Source organism: Pelecanus crispus, chromosome 4 (genome assembly GCF_030463565.1).
Source record: "Pelecanus crispus isolate bPelCri1 chromosome 4, bPelCri1.pri, whole genome shotgun sequence".
Classification (NCBI taxonomy): Eukaryota; Metazoa; Chordata; class Aves; order Pelecaniformes; family Pelecanidae; genus Pelecanus; species Pelecanus crispus.
Window position 1 is genome coordinate 5,955,624 of NC_134646.1, and position 27,717 is coordinate 5,983,340.

The 27,717-nt window shown below is 39.9% G+C and overlaps 1 protein-coding gene across 1 annotated transcript in view; it reads right to left on the reverse strand.

Annotated features, from left to right (window-relative positions):
- Positions 1 to 4,465: 4,465 nt before the first annotated feature.
- The window catches only part of SEC24D (SEC24 homolog D, COPII component), a 52,156-nt gene continuing 28,904 nt past the window's right edge, over positions 4,466 to 27,717 (reverse strand). The window contains exons 8-22 of the mRNA XM_009478135.2: positions 26,086 to 26,224; positions 24,206 to 24,321; positions 21,210 to 21,334; positions 16,604 to 16,795; positions 15,877 to 15,970; positions 13,240 to 13,356; positions 12,625 to 12,795; positions 11,757 to 11,853; positions 10,949 to 11,094; positions 8,774 to 8,912; positions 8,191 to 8,309; positions 6,366 to 6,545; positions 5,641 to 5,832; positions 5,010 to 5,099; positions 4,466 to 4,606 (exon numbers count right to left, since the gene is read on the reverse strand). Of these exons, the coding sequence (XP_009476410.1) occupies positions 4,466 to 4,606; positions 5,010 to 5,099; positions 5,641 to 5,832; positions 6,366 to 6,545; positions 8,191 to 8,309; positions 8,774 to 8,912; positions 10,949 to 11,094; positions 11,757 to 11,853; positions 12,625 to 12,795; positions 13,240 to 13,356; positions 15,877 to 15,970; positions 16,604 to 16,795; positions 21,210 to 21,334; positions 24,206 to 24,321; positions 26,086 to 26,224 (2,058 nt within the window). The remainder of the gene's footprint in view (positions 4,607 to 5,009; positions 5,100 to 5,640; positions 5,833 to 6,365; positions 6,546 to 8,190; positions 8,310 to 8,773; positions 8,913 to 10,948; positions 11,095 to 11,756; positions 11,854 to 12,624; positions 12,796 to 13,239; positions 13,357 to 15,876; positions 15,971 to 16,603; positions 16,796 to 21,209; positions 21,335 to 24,205; positions 24,322 to 26,085; positions 26,225 to 27,717) is intronic.

Sequence of the window (27,717 nt, forward strand, 5' to 3'; positions counted from 1 at the left end):
AGCAAATTGAATAAATAGAATTCTATTTTTTCTTATTTGGTTTAAATTTCCCGAATTATTCCCGGGAATAGGGAACAAGTTTGGTTTTCATTTGTGGTGTGTATGCACTCACTTTTCATGTCTGTAGTGGGGGGAGTGGTAATTCTGTGCAGTCGTGTGTTGTGCTTCATGGAAGGCAAGAAGTTGTGCGTTACATGCAGTCCAGAACTCCTGCGTAGCTCTGGATTGCTTCTTGAGTAGGGATTTTCACCCAGCGTCTGTTCATAATACCCTGCTCTTTGGTAAGGAAAACTGGTTTTACATTGCAATTGCTCTGCAATAAGTAGTAGAAATACCTTGTTGTAGGTCGTATTGGAAATGTGAGGCGATGCTGTGGGTGCTTCCTGAAACTAATCGCCTGGGTAATCGAACCGAGTGTGTTGCTTTGCCTGTGGACGTTAGGTGCGTTGGAAATAGGCTGTTGGTGATCTGCTCCAGAGTACAGTGTGAAATGAAAGCGATTCGCTTTGGTATGTGCTGTATTTGTTTTTAGCAAAACCACAACTCTGAACTTCTTGGTCAATACTTGGTGGGCTGAACAAACCTGGCTGTCAAAGTCTTAGGTATGGATTTTGGAAAATTGGCTTTTAAGTCTCATAATGTTTCTCCCCTGAAGCTTAGCTTTTAAATAACTGTCCTGTAAAGTAGCAGATTATTAAACTTGTTTATCAAGCTAATGTTGAAATATTTTTCTTAATATTTTGTGGGTTTCTTCTTGAGGTTTTGGAATTGCTACGTTTTACTGTGGTTTCCTCCCTACTGTTGTAAAAGAGGAAGCAGTAACTGTTCTTTTGGTGCACATAATCTTAGCACAGAAATTTTTATAGGGTCTGGTCAACAAGCAACTGACCGTGCTTTTTCAGTTGAGGTTAATGGACAAGGAAATAGAACTTTCTACATGTCCTCCATGAAGAACGATACCTGCCGGTCGTGAGCTGAAGGTGGTGTTTCAACAGCAACAGACTGCCTGTACAGGTAAGGCAGTAGTGCATGGGTGCGTGTACCCAAAGGCTTGGTGTCACGTACTTGTGGTTATGGAGAAGACACTTACTTAGAAAATACTGTATGTAGTAAAACACCGTCCCCCCCCCCCCCCCCAGTTACGCAGGAAAAAAAACATCTGGTCATCTTTTTTTAATCACTGTTGATTTGGACCCTGTCTAAAGTGGTGTCCAGAGATGAAAAGCTTTTAATTTCATTTCCAGTTGTCAGTTAATTTCTCAGTTGAAATGCTTTAACAGAAGGAGGCTAATGCTCATAATCAGTGAACTGATGAATATTTCATTTACCACAAGTAAATGAAGACTTAATTTGAGCCTGCTATCCTTGAAGATAAAAAAGCCTAACAAGTTTCTTCCTTTCCAATTTTATTAAATGCATAATGCCACCAATCTGATTTGGGATGCCTGTCTACATCTTGTCATGTTTTCCATTCTGGAGGAGGCTTATAGTACTTTGAATATCTCACACCCTATATGAATTTGCAGTTACACTGACAAGATCCTTGGGATGTCTTAGCGTTGCGCTTCAAAGGGATTTTAAGATATTGGTCAACTCTAAATCAGTGTGTGGAAGTCCAGCCATTGGCCTGAGAATTCCTTCCACTGTCTACTGCTGCCGGTTGGAATGCTGGATGTGCTGCGTAGGCTAGTGGGTGCCAAAACATGAAGTAATTTTGAGTAGAATTATTGCAGCAATTGAAAAGGAAAAAGAAAATCTCTAACTGCTGTAAAGCTGAGTTGAATATTACAGTCCTGCCGTTTATGCTGGAGAGAGAGAAGAACTGCACTTGAAATATGTCTGCTGGTAACTTTTATGATTGCTGCAGGAGCTGCTGTATCAAGGTGTGACTGTATCTTGGTGCTAGTTTAGCCATCAGGATGTCTTAATAGAGGTAAAAAGGCTAGAGCGCTGATGCATGAGCTGTGCAAGTATAAATAGCTTTGTCTTGCTACAGCTTTGTTCTGAGTAGTGCCTCTGTGCCTGAAATCCTGCTCTCCGCAGGCTTTGCTGGTGCACAGGTGAGTGACACATATGCTTTGGCTGGAATTCTCGGTGTAAAACAGGTTCCCCTAAAGCAGTTGGTCACTGTTGCTGTGTGGCCTGAGCTGACCAAGCAGCAGATGCGCGTGGCTGTGGTGCAGATGTGGTCTTCTGGCTATCGGCAAACTCCACGGAATAAGGTAAGGAAACGCGCAAGCATGGCTGAGGCAGGAGCTGTCTGGGGGAGCAGCTCGCCAGCTTCCTGAGGGGAAACGCATTTGTTGCAGTTGAGCACAAGCCTTTCCCTAATTACACTGCCTTTAGGTGAGAATTGCTGCATCTTCCTGACTCACCTGGTAAGTGATTTTTTTCTAAAACAGTCTACTTGCCAGGCTGTTTTGGCACATTTGAGACCTAGTTTGACCAGGTCTCCTTACCATAACAGGTGATGCTAACAGTGGAAACACACTGAAAATTCTGTAATGCCAGATGAGGTTGCCTGTATTTAAAGTGTTTTTACTCTGGTAGGAGGTGACCCACAGTGGTCTTTACTAACTGTTGGATGCATGGCATTGTTTATTATGCTGTGTAGGAATTATTGTTGCTAATTTAACTTTGCCATGTTCCCTGGCTCCTGAAGTCAGCGTAACAAACTTCTTTCTCTTGCTGTGCTTACAGGGAAAGGCAGGGGGAGGAGTTGCACAAACCCTGAAGGCAGTTTCCACCCTCTGTAGTGACCCCAGGTACTAGTTTTAGGTGCTCCTGTTTAAGAGGTGTTGGATAGCATTTGGCAGAGGCTGATAGCATAAAAAGCTTAGAGAACTTAGTATATGAAAGAATGAGCACACACATGATTATTATATTTAATAATTGCTTATGTCTTTACACAAAGAGTTGCTGGTGTCATTTTACAAAGTACACTGATTTGGAATGGTAACAAATACTTTTTACAGGGTAATGTCTTCAGCTAGAAAGTGCTTGTCTTGGCAGCTGAATTCAGTCCGAGGATCCTTTTGTAATACAACCATTTACTTTAAGAGCTCTCAGTGTATCAGGATACAACTGTTTTGATAAGCTGTCAAACCAAAAAATATGCATCTTGACTGCTTATCCGGGATATTAAAATGATTAACACTAAGTAGTGACACTAACATGTTCAAAGGCACTTTTTTTTTTTTTTTTTTTTAGGAGGCCCAACTCTTATCTTTACTTTTGAGGGTTTTTTTGCTTGCTTTGAAACACTGATTTTTGTAACAATAGCTTTTCACGTTTGGAAAAGTTCAACCCTCACATGCAGAGAGGCATTGGTCCTAAAGATGAAGTATCTGAGGTAAACAGCTCTTCCAAATGCTCTGGTTCTCTAAATTCTACCTTAGATATTAGACAAGGCTTATTTTTCAAAGTGGTGACTGTTGAATAAATCAGTCATGTGAGAAGAGGTCACTGTAATAGAACTGGTGTTAAACAAGAGGCTTTCTTTTTATAGCACCACAAATAACCTTTGGTTAATGTGTCAACTGTCTTACTGTTGACCTGCCACTGAAATTTTGAGGGACAGACATTTATCTATGTTGCATTGGGAATATTTCAGTTAGCAAATGTACGTACTAAATTTATTATTTATAAACCTAACGTTCAATTTTGAAAATGTAATTAAATAGTATGCTACAGTAAATTGCTGCCCTTAGGACTAGAGAATTGCACTGTAATGGTGTGGCATTATCTGCCAAACTTAGCGAAAGGATCGTTTGATTACTGTTCCTCCCGTGGTCCGCTGTTGTTAACCTTACGTCCAGTTATAAACTGAGGCATTTTTGTGTCCTGGATAACCCCACGTGTGGAAGGTTACCCAGAGCTCTGTTTCTCTAGCTAGTAATGCTTGTCCCCTCCAGGAAAAAGGGGCTTATTTTCTAGATTTTTTTTTTTTTTTTTAAAAGATTCATGTAAATGAAGGACTTTGAGCTACCTGATTACTACAAATCTGATTCAATTGTATGCCCTCACTTAGAAAAAGCAGTGTTATGGTTTTTTTTTTCCTCTTCTGTATAGATTTTTAGCCTCTTTCCTGGCTCTCGTACAACTTATGACTAGCAAAAGGAATAATTAAAGAGTTTTCTAAATTGTATTTTAATAAATGCATACCATATGCTCTTAAGCATTGACAGTCTGAAATCTGGCAGTTCACTCACTTAGAGGAGGAGTCGGGACTCCTAGAAGATGAATACCTGAGTGCAGAACTTCCTATTCTACCACTTAATAAGTAAGCTAAATACTCAGCGAGAGGTTGTGGGAAATGAAACTGTACAAAAAGAGCACAGAAAAGGTTCAGTAAAGCACAGCAGAATGCCCAGGTACGGTGGAGCTGTGGGCCAGCCTTCAGGCACCAGTGACTGTCCCTCTTGCAAAATCAAAAAGAAACTCGACACATTATACTTGCGTTTCCTTAACTGAGCAGCTGGCAGATCTCTTTGTGAACGCAGCATAAGAAATCCACGTAAGAAGCTCCTCCATAAATACTCTTGTCTTCTACTAGGAACTGTCGGAAAAGCATCTCTGGCTGCTCCCGTTGTTTCACTATAATCAGCTGAAAAGAGAAGAGATTTTTAGGATACAGGCATACTCGGTGGCAGTACGGTTTTCCTGTATCTTACTACTGTATGCTGTTGGGGGGGGGACGGACACACCCAAACCAAACCTCCACATTTCAGTAGCTGTATTTATGAACACAGGGGAGAGAGACTAGTGTGAATTAAGGTTTGCAGAATAAAATGGTAACCTTTAGAATTGACTACCTCTGAAAATCTGTTTCGATGAAGAATTAAGCACCTTTGAGATGCTTGTGCAGACAATGCATGCTGGAAACCCCTGACGTACAGGAAAATTCCTGATACGTAAAACCTTTTACAGCTACCAGTAAGTTTTGTCCAAGCCAGTAGTGTGCTTTTGAATGGATATGAGGAATGAGTTGAGGCAGAGAGAAGCCTTACCTTCATAGTGTAGGGCTTTTGGCTCTGGATGTGCTCCACTATTGACTTAAGCTTCTTAGAAAATGGATTGTCCAGGTCAGGCAGTGATGTCTGTTAGAACAAAGGCATGGCAGGTTGTTACCTTCCGGTCACATCTCTTACGAAGTCACACAGGACTAGCTGCTGATACTTATGATGCAAGTTACTGTGGATTTCATTCTGAACTGGGAAATGCCAGCTCCTTCACAAAAATATGTCTCTCACCTGTCTCATCTTAAAGACTCATCTGTCTAAGCTGTTCTTCAGTTTAAAATCATCATAATGAACATTCATTATCAGGAGAAACTTTAACTATTGCAAAGTGTTTTGTTCCAATTTTAGCAATACACATTCAATAGGACTTTAGTACCTGCAACAGTGAAAGTTTAAGAAGGTTTAAAAATGTTGTGAAAGCTTTCCCCCATAAGCGTTCAGAGTGTAAAAAGCTTATTAAAGTTTTATGTATGTTAAGACACTTCTGGTATCTTGACACCTTCTGCTGGTCATCTGTTTCTGCTTTTAGTTGAATGATGAAAATCCACCACACTTGCTTCTCTGATTAGCAGTCTGGTCTTACTAAATCATAAGTTCTGAAAAAAGGGACTCTACTCACAGCCTCCGTGCTGATGTGTGCAAAGGACGGCACGTTGAAAAGCCCTTGGATGAGCTCCGGGGGCGTGCTGACTCCCAGCCATAGGAACATACTCAGCCCGTTGGCCAGAAGGAAGGCCCCTCCTTCCGAGAGACGTTCCTCAGAGCAGCGGACAGCAGCTGGGACAGTGTTGCTCGTCAGATCCAGGCTGTGCTGCCGGCCAAAAATACACAAGAGTTGTAGACGTGGTGACTTCAAGGTGACTAAAGCTCTAATTAGATAGTGAAGAGTAACTATTGAAGGGTTTAGTACATTTTAGTGGTTCCTTTCCAGATTAGAGGAATTAGAAACCAAACCTCTTCTTTTTCACTTAACGGACTGCATGCAAAGGAAGACCTGCCATAAGCGGGGAGACATTTGCACACCAGTATTGATCTTTAGTAAAGCTGGCATCTTTCATTAGCCTGGCCAAAAAAACCTTGTTAAAAGTACAGTGAGATTCTTAGAGGTTGCTGATGTCAGTGACTGATAATGTTAATTCCCCATTTTCCATGAAACTAGAGGTTCTACCCTCCCTCCTCAATTTAGTTCAACTAGCAACTACATCACAGTAAAAATTTAATCCAGCATAATAGTCTAACACTTGGCCAGCAGACAGAGTCTTTGCTGCATCTGCACAATTATAAAAATCACAGCATACTGAAAACTTTACTGAAAACCAAAAGATGTGCAAACAACGTACTCACAAGAGGCAGAAGCTGGGGGTAGAAAAACAACTGCGTGTCAGCTACGCCCATGGACATGACCAGCTGTCGCTGGTAAGCTCTCTCGTCAGTGGGAATTTCTGGTCTGCCAACCAGCGTGCAGCTCTTCAACAGACAGTTCATGTACACAGGCAGCACCTTCATTGCATCCGGAAGGATGAGCTGAGAGGCAGAGAAAGCTTGATATTTAATAGATCCCTTGCGCGGGGGAATGAGAGCTAGACTTTGACACATTTAAATAAACCACTGCTTGTTCTCTTTGATTAAAGAGACAAAAGAAACCCAGAAAACTTTTTGCTGTTTCAAAGCAGATGTGACAGCTCTGAATGGTTAATACGTTTAATACGTTTAATAAGAATCCAACGGAAACTCTCTGCCCTATATTCTGTAGTCATCTTCTTGGCTGCTGTCATCTCCCTGTGACCCATGCTCATTTTCAGGTACTAAATGAAAGGGCAGTTACGTAGAAGTGGGTGGTTTTACTCTGAACAATGTAGGAGGGCAACGAAGGTCCACAGTAAGCATCTCTCTGGTATTGCTTCTAACATATTTGGCCCACACTAGCATTAAACAATTCATTGCCCAGGGTTTTGATTATTGGAAGTGTTGCATGGTATGGAAAAGCCTTAGTCTTTCTCTAAGTTGCAGTGCCAGGACGTAAGGGTGAATAGTTTAAAAGGAAACGACTCTTGCTTTTACTGGAGCATTGAATTTTAGGTCATATAATTAGGATGTGCTAACAGTTCTAAACTATAGGTTACATTCAAGAAAAAGAAGAAGAAATAATTGGGTAATACAGTTTAAAGATGATCAAAGGAACTAATCTAAATCAAATGCCTCCAACATTGTCAGCATCCTTTGGCCTTCCTATTAACTTCAGCATTAATGTACAAAATTGGCAGTTGTCATTCAAAAAAAGTGTCAGCAAGCCGACTGTTCCTGCTATCTTTTAAAATGCCTCAAAATCTGAAGGAGATAAGGAAATATTTTGAGAGTTGCAAGAAAAACAGAAGTTAAATTCAAATGCTTACAGGATTTGGGTTTAGTTCAGCTATCTTTGGGTATTTGTTTGTTACAGAAAAAGACTTTTGTCAGAAACAGTTGCTGAAAGGATGTGAAAACCTTCCTGCTGGTTCAGTTAGACCTCCCCAAATGTTCTGAATATATAAAAGAATGGGCTGAAAATAACAGAGATGTCTTAAGATGAAAGAATTTTCAAGTAGTCTGTAATACAAGTAATCAAGTTCCTAGAGCTTCTTACTACCCTTTGGTAAATAAAGGCATTAACAGACTGTTATCTTAATCAGCATGGACTTTTTTTTCCCCCTAGGAGTTTGACCCCATCTAGACACCAGGTATTTATCACTCCAGCACACTTGAGAGACCTATGTGCAAATTCAGATTGTTTACTAAGATTCAATGCTATTTTCATTTTTTGACAATAACAGTCTTATTTGTGAAAAATTGTAATACTAAAATCTTTTAACAATGTAAGAAGAGAAAGTGAAAGCTTAGTGAGTCAGCACATAATTCCAGCAGGAAGAAAACGGCTGGCTAAGCTCCTTTGTGTCAATATGATCATCAGTTTCCTCAACAGCATTGCTATTTGTTCTGCAATGACAGCCTCCGGGTGTTGTAATCACTACCATGGAATCCCACCTGTCATTAATTATGTTGGGAAAAAAAAAAAAAAGGAAAGGTCTGTCCTGAAATTCTCCTTTCTGGCACTGCTGATGCTGCAGGCGTGGTCGTTGTTCACCTGCTGCAAAGCCTGGCTGGGGAGGGACTGAGTTCAGGTGGGTTTTACCTGGCTTACTGCTGATGGGCTGGCACAGTTCTTCCTGTAGCACGCCAGCATGTGAGCTGTCTGACTCACCAGGATCTCTCTGACCGTCTTCAGTGGTTGGCTTAGAATGGCTTTAAAAGCTACAAATACAGAAGAATAAAAGAGCGTGCTAAGGATGGACACATAACTCTTAAAGTATGCAGATTCTGCTAGCTTCTGATTTTATTAACCTGAGGTCTATGGCTGTTCTTTAGTCTCTTTTACAGACAGCATCTCATTTATTCATCTTTGCCAAAAAATAACACCACCCCCCGACCAAACCTCCAACACTATGACAGGATGTCCATTTCCACTACTGTGCCTATACAGTTTTGTGCATGACATGTTTCTAGCTACCTTCCAAGCATTAATTTTATGGCAGTATGTCTAAAATATGTCATCTACTTGTCTTTTCAATTTTAGAATACTTCAGGAGTTGCTCAGGCTTGGAGGAGCAAGTTACAAAACATAATTCCGCACTAGGTTAGCGCTTCAGCTCCCTTTCCTTCCCCTTCCTCCACCCCAAAGTAAAAAAGGAACCAAAATGGGTCTGTTATAACTTTACCTGACTTAGCAAAGAAGTTGATAAGTGCATCAGTCTCACAAGTCTTGTAGACATCAGCTAACTGGGAGCTACAATTTAAACCTATATTATGTATGCGAAGTCTTCTTTGCCCGCTTACTGATGTGTAAAGGACAGCACACTGCAAGAGAGGAGCAAATTACCGGTCATTTTTATTTTAAAACAAAAAGCTGCTGTCATGCAAGAGCCACCCACTTTGTGTGTAAGAGGCATATAATTACTTCTGAAGGCAGCCTAGCCTTGCAGTGCTGCTTCAGTGCTTCTGTCATCCAGAGGAGCAACATGCCTGGTTTTTTTAATGGAAGTACATTAGGTTACTAATCTTAAAATGATAAAAAAATAATAATGCAACTGATTGAAAGGCTTATTACTCTCATTTCCTACATATTGATGGTATCATCTGAAAACAAGAGACTACCGATTGTAAATCTGGAAATCATACTTTGTGTAATATTTGACCAGTTCAAATAAATGTATCTGAAAAGACGCCACACAGGAGATGAGAAGCTTGCTCAGAAGTACTCTGCCCATCACAGTATCGCTTGGCAAAAACAACACAGAAAAACTTCCTAATCTTGAAAAGTTTAGCGGGTCTTTTTTTTTACGTGAATAAGTTGCTTGTGAAATGAAAGAAACAAGAGGTCTTGCTAACCCTTGTATCCTGCATCTACCATGGGCTTAGATAGTAAAAATTGAGGGTATAGTTTAAGAACTTCCTTGTGACACCAATTCTACTTCAACATAATGTTGACACTTCAATATAATGCGTGATCCAAAGCCTGGAGCCAAAGCAGGGCAAACACAGGCTCCAAGTTGCTGTAGTCTGCCTTGCGTTAGCTACTGCCACAAGTAGCGCTCCTATGGAAGAGCTGTAAATGCACCATGTACGTGGCATATACATCCCCATCACTGCTGCACCACGGCTGGAGGAAGCCACTTCAGCCGTACCAAACTGGATGTTCCACCGCGCCGCATTCATACAGGGGTTACCTGCTGAGCTATGAAATGTGTTTAGAGGGCCAAGCTGAAGGCCAAGCAGAACAGAAATAAAAAGTGCAGATAATTCTATGGCTTAAGTTTAAAACCTTGCAAGCTGTAACGTCTTCTGTCATTAAACAAAAAAAAAGGTCATGATTAAACATCTAGAGTAGTAAACAACCTCCCATTATCTGATAATGGGCACGATAGATATTCCTGTTCCTAACAAAAGATGTGTCGCAAGGCTGTTTGTTGGCAATTTACGCAGAGAAGTGTCAGTTACTGCCTAAGTGGCATTTCCAGGAACTGTGACTGAGGTCCCATGTTGCGGACTAAGGCGGGAAGCAAAGATTTAAGTAGCTCTGGAACAGCCTGGCATTTTCAAGGTAGGAACAAAGCTCCTGATGCGCCAGGCAAAATTCCCGTGCTGGTGGTGCTACTGCGGGCAGGCTGATGTGAGCTTGCAGGGCCGTCCCGTTGAGCAGAGGAACGTGGCGGGCGTTCCCCGCTCCCCTCCCAGATGGGAACCGCTCTGCGTGGGAGGGAGGGCCCTGCACGTCTTCTTGTAATTCGCAGAGCGCATCGCGATGGCAGCAGGTGAGTGCTGTGGGGCTTCCAGCGCTCACGTGCCAAGGGCCTGAGGGAGCCGGGCAGCCAGCTGACAGTCTGCAGGCGAGAACGTTCATTGCACAGGTACCAGTTGTTGCTGTGGGCCTTGAGCTGTCCATGGGGTTGGAAGTGATGTTGAGCAATAGAGAACTGCTCTTGAACAGAGGTGTCATAAGGACTGCCACAGCAATAGCAGCTTCCATGTAAGTAGTAACCAATCTTGTACTCCAAATAAACTTATTTAGTAAAATGGAAAAAATAATAGCTGATGAGGTCATGGTGAGTGTTTAGAAAGCATTTTGGTACCCCTGGATAGAACACGCAGTTTAGTGGTAGTTGAACACACTAACTGTCATGAGGGGCATTGTTTGTGCTTTTGAGGTAAGATGCAACCTTCGCCTAGTTAATTAAAACCGTTTCTTATTAGCAGTACTATGTCACCAGAGTCTGTGCAAGCTGTGCCTGGCTCCCATCAGTCCTACACCATCACTTTTTTTTTCCCTCTTACGGCTGCACAAGTTCTTGATCACAATTTCATGACATTACATGTAGGTAAGTTTTTCTTTTTACCTGAATCAAGGCTCCACTGTCTTCATTCAGTTTGTCATCATGTTTGAACTCCACTGTCACTGCCTTGTCACAGTCAACTGCTGCCATCTCTACGTCTGTGGTGTTGTTCATGTAAATGGCACCAAAGAAGTCTGTAGCCCTGAAGCCTACAGCCAGATGAAAACAAAACAAACAAATCCTTTTATTTAAAAATGGCAAATAAAATTGACATTATTTTGTGACTTTCTTTTTATGGTCAGTCAGTTTTGGTTACTGAAACAGGAACCATTTTCCCTTGGGGATGTGCAGCCTCGGGGGGCACCACCAACTGTCCTTGCCGATGGCATTTTTTGACAGTTGGGTGAGAGGGAAGAGCTGACGGGCCGTGAAGCTGCGCTGTGCCTCTGAGACCGCCCGGGACCTTTTGCACTGTTGACTTGGCCACTTTGTGCGTGTATGTTTCTCAAATACTTGCATTTGAGGTAAGAACAAACGCTTGAAAAGTAGACGCAGTAACGTGATTTGAAGTATGAAAACAAAGGAACGCGTAAGTGTCCAGCAGCAATGCTTTTTTATACAACTTACAATCCAAGGTGCATGCATAATGATCAGAAGCCTTACTCATATTTGAAAATTAAGTGTTATGGAAGCATATACAGGAAGGACATATTAATGCGGTTTATCAGTCCATCCAGTTACTTTTCAAGAGGTACGTAATGAAGTTAAAACAGCCTGCTCTCACAAGTGATCTGTACAGCACTGTATTATTTACAATTATATATTGTCATATGCATTCATGTTTATTTTCATTCCCAACGGGTACCGTTACCTGTGCTTGTCCGAACCCTCATTATTGCATCAAATCCGGTCTTTTTTTCTATGTCCTTCCTGAGGTCATTTAGGAACTGCGGGCTGTCGGCATCGAGCTAGGAATGCCAAGCAGAAGCACAAGTTGCAGTTCCCCACGGGGTGGCAGCAACACAGCAGAAACCCAACCCTGGGACCCCCGCCCCCGCCATCAAAGCCGTTCTTTTCGCATCTAACATCTCTCTTTTCCTTTAAAGAGAGAGAAACAGTGTTGACTGTTGCTTTGTTAACAGAAACACATCTATGCAAGTGCCGACCAGCTCATCACTAGGCTTGGACATCCAGAATTTCTATTCAGGCAAATTGTCTCCAGTAACATCCGTTCTTGCACTTAACCTTGCAGCTTAGCTAGGATTTTATGGCACAGCCTGAAGAACTACGGAGTAGCCTCGCTGACTTGGCAAAAAATGCTTTTTGCAGGTCAGGTCCTGACACAGAAAAGGTCCCCTGCTCCCCAGAGAGATTCTCATAACATTTGAAACAAATAAGTGGTGGCATGGCTTTTTTGGGGGTCTTTATCGTAAGCACTTTTATTTGTATATAAATATCTGTATACAAAGGAGTAACTGACTTCCCTGCTCAGATGCCAGCATACCGAAGTAAGTGGATTTAATTTTAAGATACCAACTAGCCTATTACTGTTTCAAGATGAATATTTGAGCCTGCTCTGTCATTTCTAAGTTTGAATTTTATCCCCTGGAGTTTAGAAGTAAGTTTTCTAGAGTCACTCTGCTTTTACGTTAAATGTCGAAGCACACGTTAAAATGAAAAGAAAAACAACAAATCCCCAGGTGTTGCTATCTGAAAGGCAGGAAATCTGCATCACTTACCTGGAAATTGTTGTACTTGTACAATGTTCCTCCTGTGTACATTGTGACAAGACCTAGGGAGGCTACGTCCACATACTGATTTGGGAAGAGGAACAAATTCACGCAGCAGCCATTAGCCACGCAATCCCTGGCTAAGGCCTCGTAACAATTAACCTGGGGCTGGAAGAGTGTCTGCACAGAATTAAAAAAATACAAGTGTCACAACATTAGATACTGCTGGTAGCCCACCACAATCCAAATGCCCACTTGAATGAAAAAAAGATGAAGTGGAAGTTTTAAGTGAGGCATGGATTCGATTAAAAACATGTTGTCCCTGCCCATAAACTGGTATCCAGGGAACTGACTCAGTACGTTCTTAGAGACCTAAATCACTAAACAGGAAGGTAGCAAAGGCTCGCGATGGGTGGTCCTTTATCGATAGGAATGGCTGCTCTACCACAGTTTGACTTTGGTATTCCTGTAGGGCCAATATCAATATAGCTACATAATCAGGGCACAATGAGAATGGGAGTATTACGTAATTAAACAGCACATCTTTGTAAAAGAAAACAAATGAAAAAAGATCAATTAGAGAAATTCAGCGTAATAGCTGTCCCAAGTCAGAGTAGAAAATACCTTTTCTTTGTCCGTATTGAGCAGTTTTTTGTCATCTCTGTTTCTCAGCTTCCCTGGTGCTTCCGCAGTTGGCAACAAAGAATGGAAGATAAACAATTTTCCAGGACATTCTGCAGCCTGTTTCAAAGACACCATATTGGCATATTTATTACTGCTACGATAAGCCTAATTTTCATACATTGTGGTATCTCAGAGAACAGTGTAAGCTTTCTGCAAGTTCCTCAGAGCTCAATAATTCATTTAGAGACTCAAAACTTGATGGAAGTAAGTCCTGAAACAAACTGAGAACTTTACGCCAGTAAATAACTTAGTCTAGCACACAGATATGTTGGCTGATGCATCCATCGTGACAGGGATTTCTACATAGGAATCTAAAATCTTGATGGGCAAAACTAGGAGTACCTCTCTTGGGAGACTTTCCAATTGGATACAAGCATTATGCAACAAGTGTCAAAAGTACAAATAGAAAATTGGATAAAAAGAAATGTAATTTAACAGAAAAATTATTTCTTTCAGTTCAAACACATAAGCGTTCACTACGTTTTTATAGACGAGTGACGATTACATTCCTGCAGCAGATTCCACATTCAAATCTACACTAAAATGCAGGAGTATCAAAACTTGTGATGAACATTTCCTCCTGTCACTAAGAAATTAAGTAACTGCCTGTTTAAGTTTTCTATTCTTATTTAGAACTCTAATGAGAACATGATATTTACTGAGATGCCAAACTACTGACAGAAAACCCTGAATTCCAAAGAGAGTAACAACAGTAGCAGTACCGCAGGCATCTTGGTACTATTAACAAGTTTTGGTAGGAAAACTTAGAAATCGCTGACTATTGGGACAGCTAATGGGAATGAACAGAATAGAGTATCTGAGTTGGAAGGGACCTACAACGGTCATCTAGTCCAGCTGCCTGACCACTTCAGGGCCGACCAAAAGTTCAAGCGAAGTGAAATGAAACCTGATTAGCAATTCTGAGGTCTTCAAGTACTGAAGAAGCTGGGTGAAGGGAAGGAAGGAAGGAAGAGGGATTTGTCCTTTTCCTGCTCCAGACTTAACTGCACATCCAGGTTAAAACTGCAATACCCAAGACTACAAGCACAAATCAGCTTTGGTACCCTTTCTCCTCCAGATCTCAAGATGTTCACAAGATAAAGATATTCCACATTTCAAAATAAGCTACAGCATTCTGGGAAAACTAGAAATCTCTTTGCTATGGCAGAAATGCAACTGAAGACAGCATCTTACTTTTAAGAGAGCTGAAATTTCACCCCTAGTATTTCAAGCATAGCCATCTTTAATCACGAATGCCCATTTCTTCAATTCCTTTTAAGAAGCATTCTGCCGAAGACTGAAACACTTACCAAATACCTACACATCAGGAATTACTGACATTGCTTTTGACAAATTTTCTATAATGTATATATATTATTTCTAAAAGTATTAACATTAATCACAAATAGGAACACAACCCGTTTTATTCTTTTTAGACAAGAACTGTTTTCTTGAGCACAGGTATATATGCATATTAGTAATTCACAGTGAAAATCCTTACAAATCGTAACTTTAAAATACTAAACTAAATAAAAAGCTTAATTAAGAGCTGCTTTCTTTTATAGCCAACATCAAGGGAAATTTACGATTATGGCCTTTAAGTTTGTTTTGTAGAAGTCAAGTATTAGGGAAGAGCATTCTGATGGAAGTGGTAACCAAATGTATGTTTTGCACACAAACCTGGCAGTGTGAATAAATAACAAGAAAACAGGTATTCATTAAATATTTAAGAAACAGATTTGAGAAATGTTGGGTATTTTCGGTTCAACGAATTCATCTCGTCAAAGTTCATGCTTTACTCATACGCAGCTCACAGATAAATCAACTATTTTAAAACACCACTGGCTGTTTTCTGCCCCTACGAATCTCGTGCTGAACCATGGTGGCATTCTTTTAACTGGCAGCACTCCATGGAAATGTCAGCACTTTAGGGGATGTCCCAGACATACAGAAAGCAACTGGGGATGCATCTTGACCTGTAGATTCATTTTCAGCTGTATTCAAGCTGTGAGAACTCGTCAGTTAAGCAGAAACCCTCCAACCCCCTACCCGACTCAGTCATAAAGAGTCATATCATTTTGCACAAGAAGTCAGCAGAAGCAGGAGAAGAGGCAGGGCAAAATTGTATCTTATACTGACTCTTTTCCTGCTCTTCACACATGCAAGGACTGGATATCTGTGCAAACATCCAGAGTATCTATTATTTCTGTTGCAGTGACTAAACAGTTTTTCATTTCTCTCTAATGCTGAACGAGAAACTGACTCCCGCTCCTCATCTTCTCCTAAACATCCGTTCTACATAGCACAAACTCTAGGGACTGGTTTCCCTCAATAAGCAAACTCTGGAAACAGATGTTCTGGCTTGTCAGTGTTCTCATTTTGACCAAAGCAGTTCAAACATACTGTTAGAATAACAGAACGTTAGTGCTGGAAACAATCAGCGACTTTTTTTTCTGATTTCCCATTGTGATTTGTAGGAAGACTTGGGACTGGCTTTTAGCAAACCGACTTTCTGCAGCTTATCAAGTCTTAGTCTCATTAAAGAGCTGCTGCTCTTACAGAGAGGAACATTCTAACCTTCAGCGCCTCCATGCCAGCCTGGATAACAGGAGCGAAGATGGTCTCACCCTCGTTAGTGTCTGCAAACATCTCTGGAATCTGGTCCAACAAGCTAGGAAAGACAAAAGGATCAGTGTCTCGACTGGTTAGCGTATTTGGGATAATCCCCAAATACACCTTGTAACATACCGAGTCTTCACACAGGAAGATATTTTCCATGCACACTTATGTTAAAAAACACAATTTTGGTTGCTCAGTTTCTTAGGATTACATGCAGAATAAAAGAAAATACGAATTTTTAAAATTCTATGAGATACATTATTTCAAAGCTGGTAACGTAAAGGAACATGCAATAAATAAAAAATAGCTAAAAATTAAGGCGTTCTAGTGTGCTATAAGGACTCCAGAGTCCTTAGATCACATCCAGGCGTGCATCATTTACATCACAAGAGGAAAAACACGCAACACAGCACACAGCTGCAACACCCCTCCCATTTTTGAAGCAGCACAGCTGAAGGTGCATGGTTTACACCTGGCCAAAACAGGCTTTCAAATTCAGCACTGCGGGTTGCTGATACCACTTTTTCTTTGCCTCAGAGGTGGAAATATATGACTTGAAGCATCTGCTGGTTTCTAAAGTATTTCAATAAACACATGTACCCCCCAAAACCCAATAACACAATTGACTAAAAGGCATATCATAAGCATTCAGATCTTATTCACACATGGAATAATTATACTTTACTTGATAACAACAGATCGTGATTCCTGAAAGTTAACAAGGAAACCATCCAGCAAAGGAACAAAAACTTCTCCAACATCTGAGACCACCATCATCTGAGGCTGAGCTAAGCTGCTTTTTACATTAAAGAAGTGGAGGACCTTGTTATAAGTGACAAAACCAACTCGAATTGCTGAGGACTCTTCTTGCTCTTCTCTGTAAGAAAAACAAAACCAACTGGTTATAATTCTGAAGTTCTGACCTTGCAATGAAAGCATTCTTTTGAGACGCGAGGCTGCTTTCAGATCATTATCTGTACTGGGAGCAACAAAGCAAACAACAACCAAGCAGCTGTAATGGCCTCAATCTTTACCTTTGGTCAAATTAAAACACCCCGATAAAATCAACTGCTGTATTATTTACTTTTTAAAAAAATACATATTTACGTCAACCCTATCAACTGTGCATCCCATCCAAGCAGTCAGAAGTCCCTAAGATAAAGAATAAAACATGTTGTCCTCAAAATGTGGGAAAGCCAGAACAGGACAATTAGTTACAAGATACAATCAGAAAATCAGCTTTATTTAGAACACACTGTAATTCCGTGACACTAATGATTGATGCCTCACAAGAATAGTAACGAGGCTTGAATAATGTCTGGTGACTTTGGTGGGTCAATCGCCTGCGTCAGCAGGACTACTTTTAAGCAGCAAAAGCTGTTAGATCCTCCATAGCTGTGCATCGTGCAGAAAACACACTGTAGAAATTACTCATTAGTGCTAGTAAGTCCCCAGGCCAACCCAAGTGAGCGAACTGTTGCTGTGAGCTACGCCTGCAGGAACACCGCAGGCAGCGGGCTCAGCCTCTGCTTTTGTGGAGGTAACGCCCCTAAGCAGTAGCCCGCTCTTCCATTAGTAGCAGTGTTATTAATAGTACTAGTTAGACCCTTACCAGGTTTAGAGTCCTAAGTTTAGTGAGCTTTTCCCTAAAAGGCAATCCTATTCAAAGAATTGGTCTTAATTACTAATAAAATAGCACCTTCTTGTAGCAGGGTGTTCCTCTCATAAATGACAAACCAAGCCTTTAGCACGCAGAATGCCAATAGGAAGGAAGCCTGCGGTACTTGCAGTTACTACAGGTCAGCCCATATGTTCTGTACAGCAACACTGAACATTTAAGCAGCCTACTTAACTTATGGTGAGATGTCTCAAAACCAGCAAGTACCGACTCTGTAGTCTAATGCTTTTGTATGTTTTGCATGTTTGAAAGAGTTTCATATGCGAAATACTGACACTTGGAAATCCTCATTCAATGCCACGGATTTCATTTACAACCTGAGGGGAAATTATTTAATTTCTCTGTGCCTCAGTTTCCATTCGTAAAAGGGGAACAGCAAGAATTACTGTTTAGTCTCACCAGGATGTAGAACTACGTACCACAAAGTTCTTTGAGACTGCAGCAATAGCAACCACAGAAATAGCCAAGCTGATGGTATCTTCTTGAGTTTATAAAAGAAATCACTCATGGGAAGGTTATCATTGTAAAAAATTTAGCACAAAGAAATCGACAAACAGGATACCATAATGCAGACAGACTCATACAGATGTTACCTTCACACCAAAAGAACTTAATAACAGCGCCCTACCATAGTATTTCCAATTACTAGGCACTTAGGACAAAAAAATTTACTATTTATCGTTCACTCTAACCTCTGAAGAAACAAGGAGTGTTAACAGTCACCCTGAGCCTTCACCACAGTAAAGCAGCCAGGGGTTGAAAATATTTATCCTCCTAAGGACTGTAAAGCCTTGCCCCCACCAAAATCAACGGCAAGGCCTCCATCCCACTCCACTGCAAGCAGCAGATTGCATTTCATGGCTTCACAAATGCTTGCAGCATCAAAAGTCAAACTAAAGAGGAGAAACAACACAAATACACTTTTACTGCAATTCTTGTTTATTTTTTCTTATAGCACATAGAAAAAACTGTCAGCCTTCCTCCTGGCTATCAAATCTATTTGTCTTCAGGGAAAAAGAAAATTGTTATCGGCAGTTTCACAAGCTTCATCTAAAACCTTGAGCTTGGGAGAGAAATAATTTTCCTCATCTGCAGTCTTTAACTCTCATGTCAGTCTAGAATGCTAGTCTACCATTCATGTTTTATGGGAACACAGCTGGATGAGAAAGGGGCTACTCTGATTTAAACCAAATCAATATTCTACATTGAACACACTCCATAAAGAAGCATTTTAAATAATTCCTCCAAGATAAGCTAACTCAAACAGATGCATCATTTCTGAGTGTAAATTTCTAATCATTCCCAGCACTCACACACTGTTTTCTTAGTAACATGATTAACAGGGAGCATTCAGGAGCTTGATGAGGACAACGTGTTATTAACTTCCTGCACGTACAGCACTTTCCTACTTCAAAGAGAAGTATCCACATCATCCTGGGAGTCCCAAAGTTGTTACACAGCAGGTATTTGGGACAGTTTTTTCAGATACTGCTCTTACCTGTGGCAGTCTGTACTGCCACACTTCATCCAATTTCTTCTATCATAGTTTTAAAGATTAGCTGTAAATGTAGCAGCCGATTGCCTACGTAGCTCACACACTATTTAGTTCTTTTCAAAGTCTCAGAATGAGATGTCTAGATCATATGTACAGAAATGCATTCAAATGTGTTTTTAATTCTGCACCTAAAAATCATATTTGCACAACTAGTTAGCCTGATTTTCTGAGCTCGTAAGGACAATTTCTCTAAACACTTTTCTCTATATTTCTCTAAATAGAGAGTCAGGGGTTTTTGGTTTGGAACACCTAAGTTTGAAAATGTCTGCTCTAAAATTTCAAGCAAGCAAATCATGTGTTTTCTGCTGTGCTGCAAGTCTACAAAACCACAAAGTTCTTAATGCCATGTCTTGAGCCACCTACCTTAATCCTTTCTTTACTACCTCTAACTCCTCGCGTCGCGGCCACTTTCGCAGGCATGCCTGGCACAGGCCTTCACACCAACGGCCTTTTCGTGACACAGGTTGCTTTGCGACCCCAAGTCTTTCCTCTTAAAGAGATGAGCACAGGGTGAATTCCCAGCACAGGGCTTTCACCTCATGTGGGAACAGCAGAATATTTTTGCAGGTGTCTCTGTCCAGCAACAGACAATGAACACACAGTGACCTCTGTGTCTCAGCACCAAAATAAAAGTTTCACCACAAATTTTGGTGGAATTCCTTATGTTTTTTTTTAAATTAATATTGTTTAAAGATGAGTCTGAAGAACCTGAAGGACCTGCCCTTTATTTTTTTATTGCTTTTTTCAGTGGACATGAAAATTTTGGCCCTGCAAACAAATTATTTAGCAGCAGATCTCTGCAGAGTGCTGGTGAAGAGAAGAATTAATGTGTCCTTTTTGTGATACAGATACATTTGCTTTCATTTTTCCTCAACTTTCCCTATTCATGCCTAGGTGTTTCTAAACTGCCAACTGCTTCTCGTTACTACATTCATGCCTTTTATTATCTTCACAGTCATGACCAATCCTGATGGAAAGCTCTGAGATATGTTCAGGATAATATCAAACACTCGTGTCTCCAGTGTAATCTTCAATGACAACGTACTTGAGAGATGGCCTTACATGGGCATCTGACAAACCCCTCACCCTGGAGTGGGATTTCTTTCATGCACAGAGATCCCAGAAGGACATACGATAAAAAAGATTTTTAACATATCCCAGATTATCTCAAGGATCTCTTCTCCCACCCTTCCTCACTTTGCGCGCTCCATTTCTTAAGTCTGTTCTCCCTCTGCAAGTATTGTTATTTGGAATGCATTTTCTTTCTGCATGTTCTTCAATGCTTTTATATGCCCTCACTGAGAAATGTCTTGTCTACTTAATTTTTCAGTCTTTCACTGGTCTCATTTCACTAAGTTTCTGCATTATTTAAACTTTACTGAAAACTATACTAATATACTATACTAAAACCTATACTAAACTACACTAAAATAATAGGCTGTCATTCATATTTATCAGTGGTAATATTATTACCATGTGTTTAATGCTCACAAAGCAAATGTGCTGTATTTCATAAAATGTTTGTTGCCTGCAAGATTTGTTCTCCTCTCAGATACACACGAGGACAGAAAAGTCTCACAGCACAGCAAGAAGCTTTAAAAGTTTTGCTAATTAACAATAAAAGCTAAAGATACAAGCCACCAACACTGGCTTTAGAGAGACTTGCCATTCTTGAGTATTCTGGTTTTGGTATTTCCCTGTTTAGTTTAATGAGAAAAGCAGCATTGCAGTAAACAGCTACAGCAAGTAAAGTCAAAACTACAAGCTGGGACTTAGCTGATAATACATACCGCTAGAGTTCACTACAAGAAAGGAAAAGAATGCATGCTACATGTGCAATTGGTACGACAGATTCTTTCCATTCATATAGTAAGCCCAGACATCAAAGTTTAAGAACTGCCAGCAGTGTTAAAATTAACATTTGGTCACTATCACCCCCAAAATGCCTGTACTGTAAATTGTGACATTTGCTGTAGCTTGTTTTTACCTCTCAGCATGCAAAGCTGCATGAGAACCGCAGTGTAGCGAGTTAAGCAAAGCACATTTATGTTTCTTTACCTTGGAAGTTTATCTAGCAGAGTCTTCAGTTCATCACATATGAGTTTAACTAGGCCACTCTTTATGTTTCTGTACGATACATCAATCATGAAGATATAAGCTGGTGGCTTTGGAGGCTTGTTGTTCTACAGGAAAAATGACCATTCACAGGGAAAATTAGACAGTGTCCTGTTATGTTGAAAAAATTTACAGGTGGTACCATAAGGCAATCTAAATACAGTGTTCAGTTGTTTGAAAAACGCTGTGGATGATAATAGGAACTATTGCAGAAAGCTGACACGTACTGGGTGAAGTCCACCCCTGGAATAAAACTATTACTGGAAAATAGCATCCTAATGGAATAAAATATATAAAGGGTAACAGTGTATTAGATAAGATGAAGCACAAACATTTCCTGCTGGAATTCAAGAGTTTAAACAAATTTGCCTTTTGGCTTTTTTTCTGTGCCCGTACTGGTTTTGCATTCCCTATATCAATACGCAATACCATTTTGTTAATGTGAATCCTTAAATTCAGTTTTTGTTAGCATTTTCCTCTAACAACTGTTAAGTGATGTCTAACCAATCTGGAAACAGAAAATACAACTGCGGTACAGAACCAGTTCTTATCAGTACAGAATCAGTTCTTATCAGTACTAAGTGGTGATCATCAGCATCCTGTCTGTCTGTCTTGCTGTCTCATGCGCCAATGAGTTCTGGACAGCTGAACTGTACTTTCAGGACTAAGGTGACTTTCTGTAAGATAACCAAAGCACAAGAGTGGAACATTCAATGTATGTAACTGCTGCATACACAGCAGTGACTTGGGCTGGTAGGGATTCCTTTGGGAATTCCTTTTGTTCATAATGTAAGTGGCATACAAATCCTGACACACACTACTGACACAAGTTTCTGTAAGTAAGAAAAGGTAAGATGAAAGGGTTTTGTTGCCAAATAAAGCAATGTAATGCTTAGAAACGTACCCAGGAAGAAGATCATATAAAGTGAACACAGCAACAGTAATCAATCATACTCCCCAAGATCAGTTTTCCTAGTTCCCATTAAGACAAGTAGCGGTCATTACTTGGTGTCAAATTCAGGACAGCTTTCCCATTATACTGTTTCACTGCCTTCATATACAGAGTTCTGACCACTTAACCAAATTATACTTGTTAAACAAAACCCCAGAAAACTCCATTTAAGAAAAAAAATGATCTAACCCTTGAATTATGACTTACCCATAGTCCCTGGCACGCTTTAAACTAAACTTAACATTATACCTTTGATCTCACTTCATTTGAATCATGTAAATCAGGATCAACTCCTGTGAACTAAAACCAGGGAGTATTTTTAAAAGCTGTTCTGTTTACTGTACTTGGATTCTAGTTTCAAAAACTGTGTCAAACACTACTTCTAAACTCTTGTATCGCAACACCATTTATATAGAATCCCTGCGTAATTTCTGACAAATATATGGTAGAAATGAGGACTTGTGCTCTTGCCACATCCGCTTCGCAGAAGTGCAATAATGCAAAACAGCTGTTATTTGTTAACATTTTTTGTAGCTGTTCATCCTTGTCATTTGATAAGCACAAAAGGAAATGACTTTTCAGTTCTGGTCTTAAACTGGATTTATAAGAGAATTAAGCCTTTGCAACTTGGAGCAAAATGAAAAAGGAATTATAAAACAATGTTAACTTCTGTAAAAGTTAATGACTTAGCATTTCCAGCGTGAGTGTCAATTTTGTAAGATTTCTTTTTTGTAACATTCTACTAAGTCTATGGACGGGTCTTTGCAACAAGACGACAGACCATACTGGATGACTTATCAAGGAAACTCCCTGATTTGAGCTATATGGCAAAAGCCACTGCACCCAAAGATGCATTGTAATGATGACTGCATCACACAGGGTTACACTCTGGAGTAGAGAAAAAGAACTGTGAAAATGGCACAGAGCCATCCAGTACACCTGAGTTTTCAGAAGTTTAGCTGCCAGAAATCAGCAAAGCTTAACCGAATTTGAAGGAGCTACATTGGCTCTACACTGAGGATCCCGCACTGTATTTCTGTAATGCTGCGCTACAACTCTCTCCTCTTCTGGGGTTTAACCCTGATTTCAATATAATCTATACAGGTTGTCTCAGGGATTTCACTGGATTTTGGAGCAGTACTGTAGTGAGAAAGCAGAATTAAACCTGTTCATTTCCTTCACACCAGCAGTAATTTGATGGTCTGAGGAAGTTACTGGTATCTACTTCAACACTTTGTAGCATCCAGTTGCCTCTCCTAACTTTATCATGACCTCAATTCCACTGACAGGAAGAAAATTGTGATTTCAGCAAGAACAGAAAAATAGGTCCATACTGTGGACAGATGAAGTCACACTTGCAGTTTTGTAAAATGAGCTAAAGTTTGAAGAGTTTAAGTACTTTATGCTTTTGAAAGTATCAAATACAGTTCTCTGATAAAATCAACTACACAACCTGAGTGGGCTTTGGATTGAGTTCTCCAGTGAATTAATATTAGGAGAGAGAACAGATTCAATTGTAACTTACTGGTCAGAATAGTAAAACTACTTTTGCCAGGAAAAGCCTAAAAGATCAAATTCCCTTGCCAAGGTTTTCAATATTGGGAAGGCAATTTAGGCGTGTGTCAGTCTTCAAAATCAACGGAAGACATGCATCTAAAATGCAACACTGCACCAGATTTTCAACTATATCCTCTAAACAGTGCAACGTGCTAGCTAGGACCAAACAAACGCCCCAGTTAAAGACTGGTGATCCGTGACTTTGCTGCGCTATTTGTTACTCTTACTTGCTAGTCTCATACTCTGCAGCACAAAACAACAAAACATAGTATTGTAAACTTAAATTCTCCTCATCTATCTATATTTTCTAGAATGTTCCTGGACTCTGATATTCAGCTTACAAGTGCATTTACTCTACTGTAGGTGTTTAAAGGATTTTGTTTGTTTTGACATAAAATTGTAAATTAGTTTGCATACTGGAAATACTCACTCGGCAATAATCCAAAGTAGCAACATATTCATAAGATCCCAGAGATAGCTCAGGCCTTTCATAGTGATCTACCCGTCGGCCAATGTGGTCCAGATGTTGAAAGAAGAATGGAGGGACTAAAAAACAACACAAGAGCAGGAAAAAAATGTTTGTATTTTGGGGAGGAGGGAAACAACCCAACAACTTCTTTCAACAGATACAATGTATTAATGTAGGCTCCTCTGTTACTGATCAAGGGAAGAGTTTAAAAACTTATCCAGGTTGCAATGGATTTTTTTGCTCCCACGTTGGCTTAAAAAATCCCAACCAAACAAAAAGCCACAACATTCTTGTAATGCTAACTCCTTCTGTATCTGGAGGATAGGGCATATTCCCCTCTAAGTGTCCGTATTCTTCCACCTCTACGCTGTCAGGCTTGCGTAGGTAAAACTGACTCAGGTTGTTTCCACAGGCAGGAGCCTGTTACCCTCCGAACACAACTTAACAGCGACTATTTTGTTAGTAGATACAGTCTACTCACAGCTTAATTCAAAGCACCGGAGCCAGAGCTCTGCAAAGGGACAACAGTAAAACCAGCACTTTTCCTAAAGCCTGTACTGCTTTATCCAAACTACCACTTCACTGGTTATTTCCAGCTCTACAAGGTTCACAACCCTGGCCTACTGCACAGCAAAGTGCCTTGGGTACATTATATTGGGACCCTTCTGCAGCTACAGATAAATGATGCAGAACTCCAAAGCATTAAGAAATCAAGTGGGTTTGCCACCAATAATTTATATACAGCTAGTCGAATGGTTAGAGGCACATTGGAAAAGAGTCACCTCTGGATTTTAGCTCTTCTTTCCCCAATCAATATGTATTTTGAATGCTTATTTTTCACATTTTCACCTGTAAAAAGTATATGTATGTGTGAGTGGGGGTAATATCTACCTAGTTTGTTGGCCATTTTTAGTCCTCACTAAATTTCGGGGTTTTTTCTGGGTTTTTTTTTTTTTTTTTAAGGTGCTTTCTGGCTTGGATAAAAGACATTGTAGTAATACAAAGCATGATTTAAAATGACACTGCGACTTAGAAGTCTTTCCTAAAACGTTCACAATTCATTTAAATTTCTCTTTATGAGAGTTTAAATTGCTAACAAACTACAAAATTTGTTATCTGCTATGCTTGCACAAACATTTGAGCGTCAGGCAGAAAAGAAGTTGGAAGAAGTCTGTTCAGGTTCACATTTCAGAGTTGAAAAGATTACTGTATTAGGGAAAGCACTATACCGCTGTGATCCAGCTGAGGAAATCCAACTTGATACAAATGTCTAGAAAGGCTAGTTCTGGCAAAGATTTGGGATTTAGCCAAGAGCACAAGAACAGTTATGAGTCACATGCAGCACACTTGAACAAATATGGCATGGTATCTTCTGTGAAAACCAACACTTGTCATAGTAAGATTAATAGGTTATTTAACCATTGCATCCACAGTCATGGGCAGGACTAGGCTAACATGATTCTAAATATTTGGTTCTGGCTGGACATTTAGATTTGTTATTAATTTTTTCCACACAAAGGTTGCTTTCAGTTAGCAATACAAGCAGCTCTGTATCCTATGTTGACATAATATTTTTAAATGAAGTTTTGATCGTATCAGTCTGGACTTCATGAGTCAGCATTATTTTTCACACATTTATTTTTTTTAAATTGTACTGAACAAATGTTTCTACCTATTTTTCTTGGGTAGTGGGTTTTTTTATTTGTGAAACAGGCCTAGTTACTGCATCTCACTAAACTATTTTCTCAAGTCAGCAAGTCAAGAAAATAATTTTAGGGATACGGTGTCTTTTTAGTTTTATGGAATTTGTACGAATCACGGATCAGACAAACATCACTTACCATCATTTATACAATTGCAAAATCCACACTGGTATCTTCTTCCACCTTCAATAAACTGCATGAAGGGACACATATAAGCTTTGCACCTGTTGCATCGGATTGGTCCAGTCTCACCATGGTTTACAACGTAAAGAGGTGTCTACATGAAGACGTACACAAAGTTATAAAAAGCAATGCAAACTTGAAACCAAACAGAGTGAGCTGGAAAGCTACTGCTCGGACTTAACCCTTGTTAGAGATCACCTGACCAAGAGATCATTCATTGTGCAGCATTTACCCAAAATCTGCAGTACAGATGGCTCAATCCCATAGGTCCCTTGATGGGCTAAATTTACAAGTTCACAGGCCGTATTCTGGCATTTATCAGAAAGAGAGTAAGGATTCACACCGAAAGCCTACAAAGTTTTGAAAGCACTGGAAGGCTGACTCTCTCTGGCAAAGGGTTTATACAGCTCACTAAGAGAAATCTGCTGGAGTCGGGTATTTTGCCTTCTCTGTCAGACTGAGCTTTTCCTGAAGAAATCTATTGCTGCTCATCTACTGCATACAGTCTCTCAAACGGGTATTTGCTAAGAAAGCTTCTAATATTTTGTCCTAAATGTTGGCCCCCGCAATGTTGCCATGTTACGTGCTACACTAACGTTTAAATGTTGTCAGGGTCACCAGCTAAAGCAGAAGATTTAGAAGAAATACTAATATTTACTGAAGGAAAGTACATACAGCAAACAAATACCGTATCTCAAGCACTTGTCAGTTTAATTACACTGACCATGCTTGCTTATAGCCTCTGCCAAAAACCACAGCTAATGGAAGACATTTTCCAGATGCCTCTTTCAGTAATAATTATGCAGCAATTGAAAGATTCCTGTCATTATACTTAATGTTAGAAAAGTCATACTTGAAACCACTATAAAAATGGAAGTTTGCTTAATTATTTGTGAAACTCTACGGAGCATAAACATGTTTTGTATTTTTCTTTTTTTCCTACTCTCTTCAATCCCAAGTAAAAATCTCTGAACGTAAGGATAAGAAAAGAAATTCAGAGTTCAGACACATGACAGATTTCTGCAAGAGGAAAAATGCTGACAGCCTTAGAATGCTAAAACATTACCACTAGCATATTCACCTTTTTTTTTTTTATTATTCTGTCTTTTCTTATGGAATAGACATAGTTCATCTATTACACACTTTATCTTTTACTGGAGCGTAAGAGTCTTTGAATACCTAGAAAACTATTCATGTCCTTCTAGCACCCACTGCTTACATATATTTTATCATTTTGTTTATATTTTACAGAGACTATTTTACTCATTTACTTCTCCAAAGGGTTTGATGCTTTTTGCCAAGGATTTTATACATACCAGTAGATTTTTACTACATGGGTTTTAAGTGCTCCCTGCTGCTCTACTGAGTTATTATTTTACTTTGTGTTCTTTCGTCTACAAAAATTGAGTTTAACCCAAATTAACCGATAATGTCAGCTGGCAAACTATCAGGGTCATTTTTCAGACATGAAAGCCTTGGCTACAAAACCTGCTCATCAGCCACAATCGCTTAATAAGTTTTAAAACTTCTGGGTTTTGTTCATTACTTGGCAATTTTCTGATTATCATTCTGCTGTATTAGTTTAAT